The following is a 21,953-nucleotide window of genomic DNA, read 5'->3' as shown; positions in this document are numbered from 1 at the left end:
TATTTTTTTCTACGTAATTATAATACATATTTGATTTATTCACCGTATATACTAATCTTCTTCATAACCTAATCCCCTTTTTGTTGTTTGTGCTACCTTGTTTATCCAGCCTTATCCAGAAAAGAAAAAACTATTTAAGGAAAACTTTTATTTTTTTTAGACGTGCAAATCTATGTATATATTTATCCACAGAGTTGCCTGCGAATGGAAACTTGGTTTAATGTAAGCCTGTTTGGTAACTGTCTTGATGTGTGCAGACTCATGACTGACATGAAAATAGTTAAGATCTATGTAGCTGGCTTGATGGTGACTTACACCTGTAATCCCAGCACTGAGGAGGATGGATGGCTTGAGCCCAGAAATTCCAGAGCAGCCTGGGCAACATGGCAAAACCCCGTCTCTACCAAAAAATCACAAAAACTAGCTGGGCATGGTGGTGCACACCTGTAGTCCCAGCTCCTTGGGCTGAGGCAGGAGGATCACTTAAGCCTGGTAAGTCGCACCACTGTACTCCAGCTTGGGCAACAAAGTGAGATCCTGGCTGGGTACTGTGGCTCACACCTGTAATTCCAGCACTTTGGGAGGCCGAGGCAGGCGGATCACTTGAGGTCAAGAGTTCATGTAATCCCAGCTACTCAGGAGGCCGAGGCAGGAGAATCACTTGAACCTGGGAGGCACAGGTTGCAGTGAGCTGAGATCGTGCCACTGAACTCCAGCCTGGGCAACAGAGTGAGCCTCAGTCTCAAAAAAAAAAAAAAGGAAGAAAGAAAAAATACGGCTGGGCACGGTGGCTCACGCCTGTAATCCCAGCACTTTGGGAGGTTGAGGCTTGTGGATCACCTGAGGTCAGGAGTTTTGAGACCAGCCTGGCCAACACGGTCAAACCCCATCTCTACTAAAAATACAAAAATTATCTCAGCTACTCGGGAGGCTGAGGCAGGAGAATTGCCGGAACCCAGTAGGCAGAGGTTGCAGTGAGCCAAGATTGCACCATTGCTCTCCAACCCAGGGGACAACATCAAGGCTCCGTCTCAAAAAAAAAGAAAAAGATATGGTGGCGGGCACCTGTAATCCCAGCTACTAGGAGGCTGAGGCAGGAGAATCGCTTGAACCTGGGAGGCACAGGTTGCAGTTAGATAAGATTGCACCACTGCACTCCATCCTGGGCTACAGAGCAAGACTAGTCTCGGAAAAATAAAATAAACCAAGTGAGACTATCTCAAAAATAAAGTTGTATACAGACTATACAGTAGCATCAACTTTAATATTCAAATTTAGCCTTGCAGATGGAAGTATTAATATTTAGTAGCTGTTACCTTCAGCTGCATTTACATAAATGTCACTCATATTCAACCTTGTTACTTTCCTTTTTTTGCCTACTATTTATTTCCACTTCAGTAAAAATATTAAAATAATGGCTAACATTGGATACCAGCCATGTGCAAGGCATTGTACCAAGTACTTTGTGCAGATCATCTCTTTTTAATCTTCACACAAAAAAAAAAATGAAATAGAGTGTTATCTCTGTTTTACAAATACAGAAACTGAGTTTTAGTGGGGTTAGGTAATTTCCTGGAGATCACACAATAAATAAACTGTGAGACCGGAATTTGAATGCTGGAGTTCCCTCTCTCACCCACTATGTTATCCTGCTATCACAGAAGTTTCCATTTGTTGCAGATGCATTGGTTACCATGGAAGTAGCCTTCTATCAAAATAAGCCAGAGAGAATGCTGAACTTAAAAGTATGGTAATAAAAACCGTTTTGAGTGTAACTCATTGAGGAACTTAATTGTGATTAATTTTCAGAGAAGGAATAAGGCAGGAAACTAATTTGGTAGAATATTTTAGCTGCAAAATCCTTGTTTACCGGTATAAAAAGAATTATTTTATAAAATCATTCTTGGCAGGACCCTGTGAAATTGATCCTAATTTTTTTTTTTTTTAAGACAGTCTTGCTCTGTCACCCAGGCTGGAGTGGAGTGCAGTGTGTCTTGGCTCGCTTCAGCCTCCATCTTCCAGGCTCAAGACACAAACGTGCACTAATGCAATTGCCTAATTTTTGTATTTTTCTTTTAGTACAGATGGGGTTTTACCATATTGGCCAGGCTGGTCTCAAGCTACTGGCCTCAAGTGATCTCCCCACCTCTACCTCCCACAGTGCTGGGATTACAGGCAGGAGCCGCTGCACCCAGCCTGATGGTGACTTAAAATATTCTTTATTCATTACTTCATTACTAGCTCTCCGGTTTTACAAGTGAAGCCACATGGATCTCCCAAGGCCTTATTTAAATTCCAGGGCCTTTTTTCTGTGTATTTCTTTCCAAGAAGCATATTTACTTTTCCTTTCTTCCTTCCCTTTACTTCCTTTCTGCTTGCGCTTTTTTTTTTTTGAGGTGCAGTCCTTTTTTTTTTTTTGAGACGGAGTTTCGCTCTTGTTACCCAGGCTGGAGTGCAATGGCACAATCTCGGCTCACCACAACCTCTGCCACCTGGGTTCAAGCAATTCTCCCACCTCAGCCTCCTGAGTAGCTGGGACTACAGCCGTGTACCACCATGCCCAGCTAATTTATGTATTTTTAGTAGAGACGGGGTTTCACCGTGTTGACCAGGATGGTCTCGATCTCTTGACCTCGTGATCCACCCACCTCGGCCTCCCAAAGTGCTGGGATTATAGGCGTGAGCCACCGCACCCGGCCTGAGGTGGAGTCTTTCTGTTGCCCAGGCTGGAGTACAGGTGTGTGATCTTGGCTCACTGTAACCTCCACCTCTTGGCTTCCAGCAATTCTCCTGCCCCAGGCTCCTAAATAGCTGGGATTACATCACCACGCTTGGCTAATTTTTGTATTTTTCAGTAGAGACAAGGTTTTACCATATTGGCCAGGCTGGTCTCGAACTCCTGACCTTAGGTGATCCGCCTGTCTTGGCCTCCCAGAGTGCTGGGATTGCAGGCGTTAGCCTCCGCGACTGGCCTCTTGCCTGCTTGCTTGCTTTCTGTTCCCTCTTTCCTTTATTCCCTCTCTTTCCCTCCCTCCCTGCCTTCCTTCCTTCCTATTTCTTTTCTTTCTTTGGGATCTTGCTCTGTTAGGTAGGCTGGAGTGTAGTGGGGATCATGGCTCACTGCAGCCCTGAACTCCCAGGCTAAAGTGAACCTCCTAACTCAGTCTTCTAAGTTGCCGGGACTACAGGAACTGATCACCACACCTGGCTATTTTTGTTGTTTTTTTGTGGAGACAGGGTCTTGCTGTGTAGCCTAGGGTGGTCTCAAACTGACCTCAAGCAGTTTTCCTGCCTCAGCCTCCAAAAGTGCTCAGGTTACAGGCGTGAGCCACTATACCTGGCTTCTTCTCATTTTCTAAATTAATGTAGATTATTTTCAGTTTCTAAAATACTAGAAGACAGTTGAAAACCATGATTACTCTGATCTTTCTATTTCTCCCTCAATTTAATTGTCTTATTTGAGTCTGTAAAAGAGATAAAATTTCATGGTCTTATTATAGAAAGCATCTGAAATTTTGAAATGAGCCATCAGATAGGGCCGCTTGGCCTATTTTCCAATATTCAGCAGCTCTCATGTGATGTGTTATTTGTTAAGGGGGCAGTGGATACAGTCAACAGAAAGATTCTCTCTCTCTCTTTTTTTGAAACAGGGTTTTAGTCTGTCACCCAGGCTAGAGGACAGTGGCACCATCTCGGCTCACTGCACCCTCTGCCTCCTGAGTTCAAGTAATGCTTGTGCCTCAGCCTTCTGAGTACCTGGGACTTCAGGCATGTGCCCCCATGCCCAGCTAATTTTTTGATTATTTGTAGGGGTCTCACTGTGTTGCCTAGACTGGTTTTGAACTCCTGGCCTCAGGCAATCTCCTGCCTTCACCTCCCAAAGTACTGGGATTACAAACATGTGCCACCACTGCCAGCTCCAGAAAGACTCTTTACCAGACCATGAACTATACTTAGTTTGCGAGTAGATTCTGGCCTAAATAATCAGTCTGCTCTTTACTGACTCAGTCACCTTGGGCAAGTTACTTAAACTGAGCCTTAGTTTCTCCATCTGTAAAATAGTATAATGGAGATGATAATGCAGATAAATAGTAGGGTATTTCATATCTAAGAGGTACTCAGTGAACTTTTCTTTCCTGCCTACTTTCAAATTAGAAAAGAAAAAGGTCAAATTAGGAGTCTTTTACTAAGCCCAAGTAAACCACAGCATGAGAAATAGAGTGGAAAAGCACTGAGAAAATCTTGCATTTTCCTCTCAAAGGCACACAATTAGCATAATATAAATTCCCAGGAGCACTGGAAAAATGACACAAGTATTTAATAGATTAGATTAAATCTGAGAAAAATACATTTAATGGCATCTTTGTGTTAACTGATGTTTTATTTTTCTTTCTTTCTTTCTTTCTTTCTTTTTTGGAGATGGAGTTTCACTCTGTAGCCCAGGCTGGAGTGCAGTGGTGCGATCTCGGCTCACTGCAGCCTCCACCTCCCGGGTCCGGGTTCAAACAGTTCTCCTGCCTCAGCCTCACAAGTAGCTGGGATTACAGGCATGAGCCACCCTGCCCATTTAATTTTTGTATATTTTAGTAGAGATGAGGTTTCACCACGTTGGCCAGTCTGATCTTAAACGCCTGACCTCTGGTCCACCTGCCTTGGCCTCCCAAAGTGCTGGGATTATAGGCGTGAGCCACTGCGCCTGGCCTGTTTTATTTTTCATCCCACCCTACCAGTTACCTTTTCTCTAATATTCTGGGTAACCTTTTCCTGATTCCATAAAGAATATGTCTGCAGATAATAATAAATATGAGTAAAACTATGTAGCTAATTCTAGGTTACATTCTGTCTGTCCCTTTGCAAACTTGCAAAGGCCAATAAGAACTTGGGGAGTATTATTCCTTGTCTCTCTCTGTCCTCCCCCTTACAATTCTATTTTGACTCTCTTACTTTCATATACAGTTGATCCTTGAACAACAGGAGCTTAAACTGCTGGGTCCACTTACATGTAAAGTTTTTTTCAGTAAATACAGTCAGCCCTCCATATCAGCAGGTTCCACATCTACAGCCAAATGCAGATAGAAAATATGGTATTCAGTAGGGTGCAGTAGCTTGTCCCTATAATTCCAGGACTTTGAGAGGCCGAGGTGGGAGGATTGCTTGAGCCCAGGAGTTTGAGATCAGCCTGGATAACATAGTGAGACCCTGTTTCTAAAAAACAATTTAAAAATTAGCTGGGCATGGTGCATGCACCTTTAGTCCCAGCTATTCAAGGGGCTAGGGAGGATTGCTTGAGCCTGGGAGGTCAGGGCTGCCGTGAACCTGATTGTACCACTGTTCTTCAACCTGGGTGACAGAGTGAGATCTTGCCTCGAAAAAAAAAATAAAATAAAATAAAATATGGTATTCTTATATGTAAAACTCCCATCTACAGAGAGCTGACTTTTATATCCACAGGCAGTCCAGAATCCAGTCCTCTGAGGGACGACCGCACTGTAATCTTGTGCTCAAAACCCTCAAGGATCCAGAGTAATCTTAGGCAGCTGCATCCTGATGTCAGCATGCCAAATTTGGGAGAACTTTACTATTCCTTGTCTTGTGTATTGTCTGGTTAGGGAAGAAAAAAATATTAAGCAGAACTTGAAGTTCACTGAAAGGGTGTGTCCTTCAGAATGACCTCATTGCAATGTCAGGAGTGATTTTGCACATTATCCATCTCCTGGTTACATGTGCTTTCTCTTTTCTTTTAAAGAAGGCAGGGCAGAGGTCAGTTGTGCATTGAAATGTCATAACTCTGGAGTTTTGTTTGTTTTACTAGGAAGCTAGCAAAGACTGACTTGTAATTGGCAAGAATCACCTCTAGGAATAGAATTACAGAATTACATAATTTGAGATATTTGGGCTTTCTTACCCTAGAATATCTCCCAACCCACAGGATACTATATCTGAAAACCTCACTAAGGGTGCCTTTTCCAGGCACTAATTGATTAGTGTGTGTTATTTTTCATATTTTCTTCTCTTTCAGGCATTGAGGTGTTACACAGGAATAGACAACTTCAGAGCATTACTGACTGGGAAGGGCAGGCTTTAAAGAGGTATCTCATTTGGGGCTTTAGGAAGTGATATAGAAGCATGAGGCTACCGGAGCAGACATGGGATATTATAGAAAGGAAAGGTGTGAAAAAATGTGGAGGCGAGAGGGTGCAAAAAATAATCTCCATTTTATTTTTGTAATTGTAAATAGGAAAGAGTGACACAAGAGGAATAGTAGCATGGACATAGGAATGTATGATAAAGCTAAAGACTCAAACAATTAGCAAATTAATAAAATACATGGTTCCTTTTATGCTTATATCTAATGAATGATATCTTTTTATCTTTTTTTTTTTTTTTTTTTTGAGATGGAGCTTCGCTCTTGTTACCCAGGCTGGAGTGCAATGGCGCGATCTTGGCTCACCGCAACCTCCGTCTCCTGGGTTCAGGCAATTCTCCTGCCTCAGCCTCCTGAGTAGCTGGGATTACAGGCACGCACCACCATGCCCAGCTAATTTTTTTTTGTATTTTTAGTAGAGACGGGGTTTCACCATGTTGACCAGGATGGTCTCGATCTCTTGACTTCGTGATCCACCCGCCTCGGCCTCCCAAAGTGCTGGGATTACAGGCTTGAGCCACCGCGCCCGGCCAGATATCTTTATATCTTGACTGTATCTTACTTAGTGTGAGAACTTTTGCCTGAACCACAATCTATGGCAAGCAAGATAGAAACTTCAACTTGGAACTTAAAATACTTTTTTTCATGAGCACTAATAGCTTTAATCAAGGCTCAAAATCTTAAACCGTAAAACAGTTAGGTATGATAGTAAAATTATAAACAGGGCTAGATGTGGTGATTCAGGCTGGGCTCAGGGGCTCATACCTGTAATCTCAGCATTTTGGGAGGCTGAGGTGGATGAATCACCTGAGGTCTGGAGTTTGAGACCAGCCTGGCCAACATGGTAAAACCCCATTTGTAGTAAAAATACAAAAATTAGCAGGGTGTGGTGGTACATGCCTCTAATTCCAGCTCCTTGGGAGGCTGAGGCAGGAGAATTGCGTGGACCTGGGAGGCAGAGGTTACAGCGAGCCAAGATTGCGCCACTGCACTTTAGCCTGGGCAACAGAGCGAGACTCCATTTCAAAAATATAAAAAATAAAAATGATAGAGTAATGGTTCAATTAAAAATGACTGAAAATATTTAATTTTTTTTTTTTTTTTTTTTTTTTTGGAGATAGGATCTTGCTCTGTCATCCAGACTGGAGTGCAGTGGCATGATTTTGACACACTGCAGCCTCAACTTCCTGGACTCAAGTGATCCGCCCACCTCAGCCTCTCCAGTAGCTGGGATTATAGGAGTATGCTACCATGCCCAGCTAATTCTTGTATTTTTTGTAGAGAAGGGGTTTTGCCATGTTGCCCAGGCTTAATTCCAATTCCTGAGCTCAAGCAATCCGCTGATTTCTGCCTCCCAAAGTGCTAGGATTCCAGTCATGAGCTACCACGCCTGGCCAAAAGTGACAGAAAAGATTTATATGTGATCATATCATACAATTGCAATGGCAGTTTTTGGTTTGTGGCTCTAGTGATTATTTGCAGGCTCTGTGCTATTGGTTTTTTGCTTTTTTTCTTTTATTGAGACAGAGTCTCACTCTTGTTGCCCAGGCTGGAGTGCGGTGGCGTGATCTTGGATCACTGCAGCCTTTGCCTCCCATGTTCAAGCAATTCTTCTGCCTCAGCCTCCTGAGTAGTTGGGATTACAGGTACACAGGCCACCATGCCCATCTAATGTATTTTTAGTAGAGATGGAGTTTCATCATGTTGTCACGCTGGTCTCAAACTCCCGACCTCATGATCCGCCCGCCTTGGACTCCCAAATTGCTGGAATTACAGGCATGAGCCACTGCACCTGGCCTTTGCTACTGTTACATGGCGCTTTGTTTCTAAGAGCCACGTAAATACTTTGAGAGTACACCCTGTTTTTCAACTTATTTGTTCTTTCAGCTATTTTTGGAGTACTAACTATCAGATCCTGTTAGGTGTTAGAGATAAAATCTCTGCCTCCCAAGAATTCAGTCCAGTACATTCTTGGAGAATAGGTTTCCTGCTTATCAGTGAGTATATTCATGGCAAGGTTTCTTACCTCAGCACTTTGACATTTTAGGTCAGATTATTCTTTGCTGGAGGGCTTTCTTGAAGAGTGCTGTAGGATGTTTAGCAGCTTCTCCGCCTCTACCTACTAAATGCCAGCAACCACCCCCATCACCTGGCCCAAGTTGTGACAATGAAGTGTCTCCAGACATTGTCATTCCTGGAGGCAAATCTGTAATATGAACCAGAGTTTATCTGTTTGATTGACAGTGAGCTTTGATGAATGAGTTTTGAGAAAATGCATACAAAGCTAGCAAACATAACAAAGAAAAAACCTAGATACGTTGCACAATGCTTGTTATTACTCCACATGACTTCTCAAAGAGGAATTAGATAACAGTCATGCTGAATAACACCTACAAAATGTTTTATTTTGTAGCTTCGATGTCTATGAGATCTCTCTTTGTGTTACTATGTACAGAAGAATAATTGTTTGGTTTCTTAGGGACTCCACTAAAACAACAAATAATGTAAGTTATTGGAGGAGGAGAGTCTAACGCATAATAAAAACCTTAGTCTTTTCTGAGCTGTTTGTACCAGCATTTCCCTTTTCTTGTTAAGAGTGAAAGTATTTTCTCCAATGAGTAGCCTGGACAACTGGCATATTTAGAAATGTTTCCTACATTCTTCCGGCACATAACTTCAAATTTTGTTACTTTACTAAATTGGACTTTGCTTCACTTACTGCTTTTCCATGTTCAAACAACACATGAAGAACATTGAGCAACCAAAAATTCATTTTAATAGTCTTTTAAAGCTTGTCTTCCAATAATGCCTTGCTTCTCAAGGTAGAGGGTCCACTTTCCTGTTTTAAAGAGTACTTCCCTAGAAGTCCTAAAACCTGTATTTTATGTTCACCCTTGGCACTCTTGTTAAGTATTCATTTAGTCTCTCTCAGTCTTAATTTCCTTACTTGTGGTAGACTAGTAGATACAGAGATTCTTTTATCCTGTTTTCCTGATATGTTCCTAAATTCCATAAATCTACACTTGTTGCTCACATAAATTTTTATATATCGTTATTCTTATAGAATATCAACATTTCCATTTCTGTGCCTAATAGAGTTTTGATGCATCATGGATAACCTGTCATCAGAAGAAATTCAACTGAGAGCTCACCAGATTACTGATGAGGTAAATGTTTTACCTAAAATAAGTAAATAATTCTATTTCAGTTTTCATACTGGAGGGCTGAGAGAGCCTTCTTAGGGACCATTTTGGCCTCTTCCTAGTCTGTTAATATCAAAGAACACATTCGCCCCATAGTGCCATTGCTAGTTTTTATTTTCTTTTTAACTCACCAGAAAACTAAAGTGAAAACAATTTGTATGATTTATCTTTTTTAGGTAATTATTAATACTACTTAACAGTTATGTGAAACAAAGATACTGTAGTATGTATGTGAGAAATGCTAGACTTCTGTTTAACATTTCCTAATATCTGTAATTTACTTAGATTTCTTTTTTTTTTCTTTTTTTCGAGACAGAGTCTCACTCTGTCGCCGGGAGCCAGGCTAGAATGTAGTGGCGAGACTTCAGCTCACTGCAACATCTGCCTCCCGGGTTCAAGCAGTTCTCCTGCCTCAGCCTCCCAAGTAGCTGGGACTACAGGTGCGTGCTACCACGCCCAGCTAATTTTTGTATTTTTTTTTTTTAGTAGAGACGGGGTTTCACCATATTGGCCAGGATGGTCTGATTTCTTGACCTCGTGATCCACCCGCCTCGGCCTCCCAAAGTGCTGGGATTACAGGCATGAGCCACCGCACCAGACAATTTACTTCAATTTCTACCTACGTTAATTTTTTTTTTTTTTTTTGAGACACCATTTTGCTCTTGTTGTCCAGGCTGGAGTACAATGGTGTGATCTCAGCTCACTGCAAGCTCCGCCTCCCAGGTTCACGTGGTTCTCCTGCCTCAGCCTCCCGAGTAGCTGGGATTACAGGCATGCGCTACCATGCCCGGTTAATTTTTGTGTTTGTAGTAGAGACAGGGATTTCACTATGTTGGTCAGGCTGGTCTCGAACTCCTGACCTCGTGATCTGCCCACCTCAGACTCCTAAAGTGCTGGGATTACAGGTGTGAGCCACTGCACCCAGCCATTGCTTTGTTTTAAAGGGAGGGATGGGCTAGCATTTCTTTTTGTTTTTTCCTTTAAAGGAGACAGAGTCTCACTATGTTGCCTGGTTGGTCTTGAGCTGCAGTACTCAAGAAATCCTGCCTTGGCCTCCCAAAGTGCTGGGATTGTAGGTGTGAGCAACTGTGCCTGGCCTGAGCTGGCGGTTTTTTAAAATAGAATAGCATCATGAATGTGGCCTGTGATCAGATTTTTTTTTCCTACTTGTTTTGGAATGCTAAAACTCTGTGTTTTTTCCTAGTCTCTGGAAAGTACGAGGAGAATCCTGGGTTTAGCCAGTGAGGTAAGAAAGTATTAGTCATCAACTTAAGTATAGAAATTTCTAGGAGAGATCCTAAACCTCTGGCTGGAATTAGTGATAAAGGGTAATGTATCAATACACTTTATTATTTGAAATCAACAGTTGCTGAAATTGTCAAACCATGCAGTAATATGACAGGGATATGGAATATGATTGGAATATGACAGGGAAGATGAATTCACTATGAGTTTGTGACTTAACTATTTTGAGGGGCTAATATGTTAAAGTGTGTTAGTTTAAGCATACTAGTTCTGTCTGTAGCTCTAATCCTCTGAGAACTTAGGTTTCTAAATGATCCTGTCTTGCTATTTGTCAGCTGTTGTAGGTTTTGTTTCTGTTGTTTTTGGTTTGTTTTATTGTACTATCAGCCTTTTCCCCCCTTCTTTTAGTCTCAGGATGTAGGAATCAAGACCATCACTATGCTGGATGAACAAGGGGGTGAGTTAAATTATTAGCAGAAATTCTTAATTTGATTATGATGCCAAAAAGCTCTATCAAATTAGACACATATACATTTCAGCCTTTGGGAGGGCCTTCCCTTTGTAAAATAAGAATGCTATGTTTACTTCTTGTCTTCTGATTTGAATTATATCATGTTCACTGTCTATTTGGGATGGCAGGCAACAATGCGCAACTGTATATACCAAGTATGTGTTAGGCCAGCATGGCTTTTTGTGTGCATTGGTTATATGTACCTTAGACATTATGATATTCTTTATTTCTCTCTCTAGCTCTCTCTGTCTCTTTCTCTGTTTCTTCTTTTCTCCTTTCTTCCTTTCTCTCTTTCTTCTCTTTTTCTGGAGTTTCACTCCTGTTACCCAGGCTGGAGTGCAATGGCACGATCTTGGCTCACTGCAACATCCACCTCCTGGGTTCAAGCTATTCTCCTGCCTCAGCCTCCCAGGTATCTGGGATTACAGGCGCCTGCCATTATCTCGGGCTAATTTTTTGTATTTTTATTAGAGACGGGGTTTCACCATGTTGGCCAGGCTGGTCTCGAACTCCTGACCTCAAGTGATCCACCCACCTTGGCCTCCCAAAGTGCTGGGATCACTGGTTTGAGCCACCACACCCAGCCATATACAAGTTTCTTATAACAAATTTTTCCACAGCAAGAGGCTAGGTGCCTCATGATCAGTACATGAAAGATTATTTTCATGTTGAATAGCTTCTAATACCTTTTGACACTGACATATTCACTGTGAGGGGTTATTGGTAGATTCAAGGTTGAAGTTTGCTGCTTCATAATAATGGCATTTTCTGGTTGACACTGTGAATAGAACACAAAATGTAACTTCACAACTTATTCTTAGAACAACTAAACCGCATAGAAGAAGGCTTGGACCAAATAAATAAAGACATGAGAGAAGCAGAGAAGACTTTAACAGAACTCAACAAATGCTGTGGCCTTTGTGTCTGCCCATGTAATAGGTGAGTTGATAAATTAAGATGGTTTCAAAATAAATAAATGAGAGTCCCCCACTTTTTCCCGCTAGCTAAGGTTGGAAGTGTGTTTGTGCCTAAATGAGGAACTCTCAGATAAATTTTTTTTTTTTTTTTTTGAGACGGCGGTTCTTTCATGTTGCCCAGGCTGGAGTGCAATGGCGCAATCTCGGCTCACCGCAACCTCCGCCTCCTGGGTTCAGGCAATTCTCCTGCCTCAGCCTCCTGAGTAGCTGGGATTACAGGCACGCACCACCATGCCCAGCTAATTTTTTGTATTTTTTTAGTAGAGACGAGGTTTCACCATGTTGACCAGGATGGTCTCAATCTCTTGACCTCGTGATCCACCCGCCTCGGCCTCCCAAAGTGCTGGGATTACAGGCTTGAGCCACCGCGCCCGGCCCACTCTCAGATAAATTTAAGATGCCTCTCCTTTAGGAACATCAACTTCTTGTGTAAATAGTGTATGTTCATTGAAAACTGTGACTTACATTTGGCCAATCCTGGGATCGAGCTCCAATTTTAATTGGTAGTAATACATGAAAAGGTTGGGAAATATAGGCAAGTGTATATCTGAATGACGGAGAGCAGGATGGAATTATTTTCTTTTCCTTTCAAAGTACAAGTATTAACAAAATATATATTTTGTGGTAGGCACATGAGGTATGGCCAAAAAAGTAGAAGAGTTGGAAAAGAATGGCAAAACATAAAAAATACATAAATCGAATGTTAGGCCGGGCGCGGTGGCTCACGCCTGTAATCCTAGCACTTTGGGAGGCAGAGGTGGGTGGATTACCTGAGGTCAGGAGTTCAAGGCCAGCCTGGCCATCATGGTGAAACCCCATCTTTAAAAAAATAAAAAATAAATAAATTTTAAAAATAATAAATCTAATGTTAGATTATATGATGGTGACCAAGGCTAGGTATACAGAACTGATAAAGATTGGGCTGGAGGGCATCTTATAGAAGAGGTAGGACTTGGTTTGGGCTTTGAGTGATTAGAAGGATTTGATGAACCGGGAGGAACAGTGAGAGCATTTCCTATGGAAGGTTCAAAATAAGGATTAACAAGAAGTTTGACTTAACTGAGTCATGTGATTCATGTAGATGAGAATCGGAAAGTAAGATATAAGTGAGTAGTAGAGGAACTTGAATGCCAAACTAAGGAGTTGATAGATTGGAGTGGAGTATATGATTGCACATCAGGATTAAAAACCCTTGTAATCTAGGCCTGTGAAGTAAGACTTCACAGTGAGATTGGAGAGAAAGGTATAAACCAGAGAATTTATTTTAAATCAACTGATATAGTACATGAAACATGAAGAAGGAAGAATCAAAGAAGACTGAACATTTGGAGTCTATTGTAGACTAGGATATGAGGGGGTCTTCAAACCATCTGTGTATAGTGTATGAAATTATGCTTGATACAAATTGACTTTTTGGTGACTCCACTGTGAATAGTTAAATTTTCTACTTATCCTTGGATCAACCAAACTCCATGGTGTTAACGAATACTATATGTATTCAGACCAAGATGAGATTTGGACTAAGGTAGTTAACCATTATCTTTACTTCTGTTACAAGAAACTCATCTTTGTTTTTAAAAAGTAATTAACTGGGCCAGGCACGGTGGCTCACACCTGTAATCCTAGCACTTTGGGGGGCCGAGGCAGGTGGATCATGAAGTCAGGAGGTCAAGACTAGCCTGGCCAATATGGTGAAACCCTGTCTCTACTAAAAACACCAGAAAAAAAAAAAATAGCCGGATGTGGTGGTATACACCTGTAGTCCCAGCTACTTGGGAGGTTGAGGCAGAAGAATCGCTTGAACCCAGGAGGCAGAGATTGCAGTGAGTGGAGATTGCGCTCCTGCACTCCAGCCTGGGTGACAGAGTGAGACTCCATCTCAAAAGAAAAAGAATAACAGTGTCTGGAGATCGAATGACTATACTCACTGCTGAAAGTTTTGTTTTGTCTTTTTTCTGAGACAGGGTCTCTGTTAGTCAGGCTGGAATGAAGTGGCATGATCATGGCTCACTGCAGTGCCTTTTTCCTGGGCACAAGAGCTCCTCCTGTCTTGGCCTCCCAAAGTGCTGGGATTATAAGCATGAGCCACTACACCCAGCCAAAGTATTCGTTTTCATTTTTAAACAGCTTCTTAGACATTAGTATTTCATCCAGTTCTCAGCTGTTCTGGTAAACCAAGAGTGGTTATATTTTGATATTTTCAGATACGTGTTTTTATGTAACAGCATTTTCTGTGCCATTTCTACTAGAGAAAGTAGAGATTAATTGCTTGTCGGTCAGCTTCAGTGTTTGTTTTGGCTATAAGGAGTTAAGATTTGACATTGTACTTCCTAGTCTTATCCATTGGCTTCCTATTCTAACATAAGTTGACCTGTTTACACCTTGGTTGACAAACTGAAAGTTTTTATTTTTGTTTGTTTGTTTGTTTTGAGACGGAATCTCACTCTGTCACCCAGGCTGGAGTACAGTGGTGTGATCTTGGCTCACTACAACTGCCACCTCCCTGGTTCAAGCAATTCTCCTGCCTCACCCTCCCAAGTAGCTGGGATTACAAGTGTGTGCCACCATACCCGACTAATTTTTGTATTTTTAGTAGAGACAGGATTTCACCATGTTGGCGAAGCTGGTCTCAAACTCCTGAACTCAAAAGTGATCTACCCCCTTCTGCCTCCCAAAGTGTTGAGATTACAGGTGTGAGCTACTGTGCCCAGCCAAAAGTTCATATTTTAATAATTATGACTTGTCAATCAGAGTTTAGCAGATTACTTTAAGCAAACAAGTTAAAATGTACCGATTATTTGATACAAACTCTCAGCTATGTTTTACAAACATAATTGTACCTTTCTCTTGTGTTCCACTTAACTTCCTGGAAGAGTACAGAAGAGAGGAAGTAGGTGCATTTTCTTGAGAGCAGATGTTAGGAGAACAAGGAGAAAGAAGTCCTCCCTAAAATCTTAGAGCAAGATCGAAGTATTAATTTTATGTCTCTTTGTGTATCCCAGCCAAGCATAGGCAAGCTTTTCTTGAAGACTGATGGGGAAGAAGGTAGAGCATGGCCCTGAATTAGCATTCTTCAACCTCTCACCTCAGCAGAACCCTTGCTCAGTGGGTAAAGAGAAAGCACTACTTTTTTATAGATGGGGTCTCCCTCTGTCTCCTGGGCTGGAGTGCAATGGTGCCATCATAGCTCACTGTAGCCTCAAATGTCCTGGTTCAAGTGGTCCACCCACTTTAGCCTCCCAAGTTGCTAGGATTGCAGGTGTGTGCCACCATGCCCAGCTAATTTTTAAAATTTTTTGTAGAGACGGGTTCTTGCTTTGTTGCCCAGGCTTGTATCAAATACCTGGCCTCAAGGAATTCTCCCACATCAGTCTCCCAAGGCACTGGGATTACAGACTTGAGCCACCACGTCCAGCCGGCACTTCTTTTTTTTTTTTTTTTTTTTTTTTTTTCCTAGAACTTCTTGAGAGATGGGATCAAGGGGCTGCTGTAACAAAACAGTTCCCTGAAGAGAAGAAAGTACTATCTCAGTTGAAGATGCCTGATTGTAATTGCTTTTCTTCCACCTATTTCTTTTTTTTTTTCCACCTATTTCTTTCTTATACCATTGAGACCTTGGCCAGTATAATACCTCTTATCGTTAGCCCTGTCTCCTATCATTCTTGCCAGTGTCTTGATATTTCTAACCTACTAGTCTGTGTTTTAGTTAGGCTCATCATATGAATAACCATTCTTTTTTTTTTTTTTTTCACTGTTCAAGGTTTATTGGGGGTAATTTTAGTTGGTGTAACACTTGGATAGTTGGTTGCATTGTTTATATGTAGATCTTTTTACATTGTATGGTAATGTACACTACTGATGTATACAGTTCACAAAATAAGATCCTTTGGAACAAGACATGCGATATTGGATCTATACAGTGAATGCCAGGATGTGACTGACGGGGAAAAAATGTTGGACTAGGCATGTTCAGTGAAGGAGCCAGGAAGTTATATAACAAAGGAACATCTCTCTGGCTCAAGGGGCAACTGCAGCATGTGCAGCATTGGTAGTGGTGCCTCAGAGGTGGCAGAACTATTTCACGCTAACCAGTTTAGGACTACACAAGGTTACCACTATCTAGCATCAGAATATAGCTGTAGGACTTTACAAATCTTAAAGGTAGACACGGGATCTTAGTCCTTTGTATGAGGACTAGTATTAATATATTGGCAGTAATAGTAACAACCCAGGTCAGGTCCACAGTTCTTTATTTGCCATTTAGAAATCCTTTTTTTGTTGTTGTTCTTTTTTTTTCTTTTGAGACAGGTTCTTGCTCTGTTACTTAGGCTGAAGTGCAGTGGCATAGTCATGGCTCACTGCAGCCTCAAATGAGCCTCCAATGTCAGTCTCCCAAGTAGCTGGGATTATTACAGGCACATGCCACCATGCCCAGCTAATTTTTGTACTTTTTGTATAGACAGCGGTTCCCCATGTTGGCCAGGATGGTCTTGAACCCCTGGGCTCAGGCAGTCCACCACCTTGGCCTCCACAAGTGCCAGGATTACCGGCATGAGCCATTAAGCCCTGCATGCCATTCAGAAATCTAAACAACTCTGAAAGCTGAAGCTTTGTTTTCTTTTGCAGTAATGGTGCCACAACTCATTAGGGTACAAAATGTAACTGAACTGAAGCTATGTTTAGTCTTTATTACTTGCTGTAAATATTAATTGATTTCACAACAGAAATATTCTTTTTGAGTCAGGGTCTCAATCTTTCACCCAGGTTGCAGTACAGTGGTACAATCATGGCTCACTGCAGCCTCAACCTCCCAGGTTCAAGTGATCCCCCGACCTCACCCTGTGAGTAGTTGGGACTACAGGTGTGCGTCACCATGCCTGGCTTATTTTAAAAAACTTTTGTGGGCCGGGCGCGGTGGCTTACGCCTGTAATCCCAGCACTTTGGGAGGCCGAGGTAGGTGGATCACAAGGTCAAGAGATCGAGACCATCCTGGTCAACAAGGTGAAACCCCATCTCTACAAAAAATACAAAAAATTAGCTGGGCATGGTGGTGCGTGCCTGTAATCCCAGCTACTCAGGAGGCTGAGGCAGGAGAATTGCCTGAATCCAGGACGCAGAGGTTGTGGTGAGCCAAGATTGTGCCATTGCACTCCAGTCTGGGTAACAAGAGCGAAACTCTGTCTCAAAAAAAAAAAAAACAAAAAAAAGAACTTTTGTTTCGGCCAGGCGTGGTGGCTCACACCTGTAATATTGACACTTTGGGAGGCCAAGGCGGGTGGATCACGAGGTCGGGAGCTTGAGACCAGCCTGACCAACATGGTGAAACCCCATCTCTACTAAAAATACAAAAATTAGCTGGGCATGGTGGCAACCACCTATAATCCCAGCTACCTGTGGGAGGCTGAGGCTGGAGAATTGCTTGAACCCGAGAGGCGGAGGTTGCAATGAGCCGAGATTGCGCCACTGCACTCCAGCCTGGGCAACAAAGCGAGACTCCGTCTCAAAAACTTAAAAAACAAAACAAAACCTTTTTTTCACATCTAACAAGAGCAACAACATAAAGTTCCATTCTTAGAGTCAAACGGGAGGCAGTCCTTCCACATTGACCTCCCAAAGTGCTGGTATTACAGACGTGAGCCACCACGCCCAGCATCGCTACAGAAATAATATATTTAATTATGTGGTACTGCCTAAAACATCTTGCACCCAAGGGATTGGGATAACAATTGTGGGCCTGTGTGTTAATTTAAGCTACTATTCTGAGCATGTAAATTTAATCCTTAAACAGTAGCCTTAATATGAGATAGATGCTCTTTATTATCATTTTACATCCAGGGAAACAGAGGCACAAAGAGGCTATACTATCAAGTGGAAGAGCTGGGATTCAAAACCAGGCAGAACCCTTGCTTTTAACTGTATACTACTTCATTTGACTCTAGGAAAAGGATGGACCTTTATGTTGTTGCTCTTTTTAGATATAATGCTAGATAGAAAGTGTCTTGAGTAGATTTGTTTTTTAAGGTTTGTTTTTTATTTTTTCTTTCTTCCTTTTTTTTTTTGAGACAGGGTTTTGCTCTGTTACCCAGACTGAGGTGCAGTGGCATGAACGCAGCTCACTGCAGCCTCAATCTCATGGGCTTAAGCACTCCTCTTACCTCAGTCCCCAACCCCTCAGTAGTAGGGACTACAGGCATGTACCACCACCACACCTGGCTAATATTGCCTACACTGGTCTCTAACTCCTGGGTTAAGCATTCCTCCCCATTCAGCCTTCCAGAGTGCTGCGATTAGAGGTGTGAGCTAGCATGCCTGGCCAGCAAATCCTTTTTTACTTTTTTGAGACAGGGTCTTGCTTCATCCAGGCTGGAATGCAGTGACACAAACCTGGATCACTGCAGCCTCAACCTTCCAGGCCCAAGCCATCCTCCCACCTCAATCTCCTGAGTAGCTGGGACTACAGGCATGCATCACCATGCCCAGCTAATTTTTGTATTTTTTGTATAGAGTTTTGCCTTGTTGTCCAGACTGGCACATCTTTTTTTTAATAAGACATTGAAAGAGCTTTACTTAAAAAACAACAACAACAAAAAAAAAACAACCTCTATATTAGAAGGGTATTTTAACTGTAGCTAATTCTTTCTAAAGGACTAGTAGAATTTAATTACAGAGTACCAGGATTAAACTTTAAGATTGTGAATAAATGCCATTCTATTGATTTGCACAATTTCAATTCTAAAAGCATAATAACACAAATCCTTTTTTAAAATCACATATCTTAGACAGTAGTTGACAAATTGTTATTCTAATTAACAAGAATTTAAAAAGAGACAAATTTTAAATAGGAAGTCTCAGAATAGTAAACTGCTTGATGTCCCTGTTTAAACATTCTTAGATAAGGTATTCTTCTGTCTTGACTTTCTGTTGAAGTCTAACAATAGCACATAGTTTGAAGACAAATTGGCACTTTTGGACCACTAACTAGAGAAATTCCAAATTGTCACTACAGGCTTTCTGATGTTCCGATCTTAAGTCATATTGAGGTGTAAAAATTCAGCTCCGAATAATTAAATACTGAATTATGTTTTATCCAATAGTTTAGTGCTTCCTCCATCCTGGTCACTGGAGATACAAATATAAGTAAAGCACACTTCTGGCCCTGCCTGTTTTTTTTATCATGACTGTATTTTTTATACCTCACATGGTATTGGATACACAGTAGTTACTCAATAAATACTTGTTAATTTGAGTGTCCTTGAGAAACTTGTTGGCTGATGGGAGAGTTTGACGTGTAAAAAGATTTTTTAAACTTACAATGAAAATAAAATACATAATAGAAGCAATTAAGAGAAATCTTGGCTGGGTGTGCAGGCTCACGCCTGTAATCCCAGGACTTTGGGAGGCCGAGGCAGGCAGATCATGGGGTCAGGAGATTGAGACCATCCTGGCCAACATGGTGAAACCCTGTCTGTACTAAAATACAAAACATTAGCTGGGCATGGTGGCAGGCGCCTGTAGTCCCAGCTACTTGGGAGGCTGAGGCAGAAGAATTGCTTGAACCTGGGAGGTGGAGGTTGCAGTGAACCAATGTTGTGCCCCTGCCCTCCAGCTTGGTGACAGAGTGAGACTCCGTCTCAAAAAAAGAGAAATCTTAGGAAGGAATTTCATAGCAGCTCTGTTGGTTTTTACCTTCTCTCATATTTTTCATAATTTTAGGAAATAATGTCATCATCCAAAATTCTGAAGAAAAATGAAATGTGCTCTTGTTTAAATAGTTTTCTTATTTTTCTTTTTATCCAGATGCTCAGATGTTGGTTGTTTCTATGAAACCAGGCAGGAAGTTGAATGCATTATGTTTTTAAAACTTTAAACTTGCTTCTGTTCTGTTTGACTGGCATTTACTATTTTCTGCGTTTCATTCTCTCACCTAATCTCTTCCTTTCTAATCTGCTTACTAAAAATGAAGATTTAACATCAGAAGCCGGGCTCAGTAACTGATCAAAGGGAACTTTAAGATGCAGTCTTGTGGCGCAGTTTGGGCTGCTAACCTGCTATCTAAAGGTGATGCTTCAAATGGCTTTTCTGTGCATGTGCATGGATTTTGTGAATGGTGGAGACTGTCTCAAAACCTGTGTGGTGGTGTGTAGCGTAAAGTGAATTTGTTTTTGATGAGTGCTGTCTGACAAAAGATGGACTTGACAAAAGGACTTTAATGTATAATACTGTTCTTTGACAAATGGCTCTGGTAACTAAGTTTTTGCTAAATAACATTTAAGATTACCAAAATAACAATACTCCTGGAGCTTCTGAAGAAATTTAAAATAGGTTGATCTTTGAGACAGCTGCTGCAGTCTAGTTCTGATAAAAGATAAGGGAAGTCATGCTAAATGCATCTCTGTCTTCATAGGACTTTGATTTTAGCATCTTGTCTTCCATTAAGTTTCCCTACTTTTTTCTGGTTCTTGAGTCAAGATTTCCTGTATTAAAGTGTTGCTTCTAATGATTTGGATTACCCATGATTTAGGCCACTACCAAATCAAGGAATCAGTTGCCAGTCTAGTCATCTCAAATCCTATTTGGAACAAGGTGGAATATAAAATTTTAAATGCTACCATATCTGGTATCTTCTTTCCTTAAATAAGGGTTTCCCCTCTACGTATGTTATAAACTATTCCATAATTCCTGTAACATCATGTGTTAACTTGCTGTGGTTTCATGTCGAAATAATACAGAGCTAACTAATTTAAATTTTTTATGGGAGATAAGTTTTATCAGCTTACTATTTATTATTGTGTCTGACTCTTTCTTCATTTTAGAACTTTATGAGAATTATGAAGACCATGATTAAATGTTAAAAAATTAAGTATTTGATTTCTACCCTTTGTTTCCTGCCCTCCTTTTTTCTTCTTTCCTTAGTTTGACAATCCAAAGCACATATACACTCATATTCACTCTTTATTATAGTTGGTATTTACTTGGTCCCTTTTCTCCTTGATGTGAAATAGTCACAGCTAATATTTCGTTTTATTTTTGCTATTTTTATTCAGTTAAAACTAATATTGATGACAACCAAAACTAAAAAAGAAATTACTGTTTTTTGCTCATATCTTGATATTTAGTTTTATGCTTAATAGCAGCTTCTTGAATTGACTAAGAGATATTTCACATTATTACTTAAAACTTCCTCTTTTTTCTCTCTCTCTTTTTTTTTTTTTTTTGTTTTTGAGACAGAGTCTTGCTCTGTCCCCCAGGCTGGAGTGCAGTGTCTCAGTCTCAGCTCACTGCAACCTCAGCCTCCCAGGTTCAAGTGATTCTCCAGCCTCAGCCTCCCTAGTAGCTGGGATTACAAGCATATGCCACCATACCCAGCTAATTTTTTTGTATTTTTAGTACAGAAGGTATTTCACCAATGTTGGCCAGGCTGGTCTTCAACTCCTGACCTCAAATAATTCACCCACCTCGGCCTCCCAAAGTGCTGGGATTACAGGCAGGTGTAAGCCACCGCGCCTGAAAACCTGCCATTTTTGAATGAGAGATTGAAGTGGGAAAAAAAGGTTCCAGTTAAAGACTATTAGACTAGGGCCGGGCGTGGTGGCTCAAGCCTGTAATCCCAGCACTTTGGGAGGCCGAGGCGGGTGGATCACGAGGTCAAGAGATCGAGACCATCCTGGTCAACACGGTGAAACCCCGTCTCTACTAAAAATACAAAAAATTAGCCGGGCATGGTGACGCGTGCCTGTAATCCCAGCTACTCAGGAGGCTGAGGCAGGAGAATTGCCTGAACCCAGGAGGCGGAGGTTGCGGTGAGCCGAGATCGGGCCATTGCACTCCAGCCTGGGTAACAAGAGCGAAACCCTCTGCCCCAAAAAAAAAA

General features: G+C 41.5%; 1 protein-coding gene across 6 annotated transcripts in view; it reads left to right on the top strand.

Annotated features, from left to right (window-relative positions):
• SNAP23 (synaptosome associated protein 23) overlaps positions 1 to 21,953 on the top strand; it is a 43,713-nt gene that overhangs the window by 12,838 nt on the left and 8,922 nt on the right. For 3 of the 6 annotated variants that reach the window (XM_032297864.1, XM_032297867.1, XM_032297862.1), the window contains exons 2-5: positions 9,242 to 9,312; positions 10,553 to 10,594; positions 11,002 to 11,050; positions 11,926 to 12,043. In XM_032297864.1, the coding sequence (XP_032153755.1) occupies positions 9,256 to 9,312; positions 10,553 to 10,594; positions 11,002 to 11,050; positions 11,926 to 12,043 (266 nt within the window). In that variant the 5' untranslated portion in view covers positions 9,242 to 9,255. Of the gene's footprint in view, positions 1 to 9,209; positions 9,313 to 10,552; positions 10,595 to 11,001; positions 11,051 to 11,925; positions 12,044 to 21,953 lie in introns of all 6 variants that reach the window. The other 3 variants (XM_032297863.1, XM_032297865.1, XM_032297866.1) reach the window with 3 other exon arrangements.

The sequence above is a fragment of the Sapajus apella genome, unplaced genomic scaffold (assembly GCF_009761245.1).
Source record: "Sapajus apella isolate SASKATOON/1434 unplaced genomic scaffold, GSC_monkey_1.0 scaffold37, whole genome shotgun sequence".
In the NCBI taxonomy this organism is placed as follows: Eukaryota; Metazoa; Chordata; class Mammalia; order Primates; family Cebidae; genus Sapajus; species Sapajus apella.
This window is presented reverse-complemented; position numbering and strand designations above follow the sequence as displayed.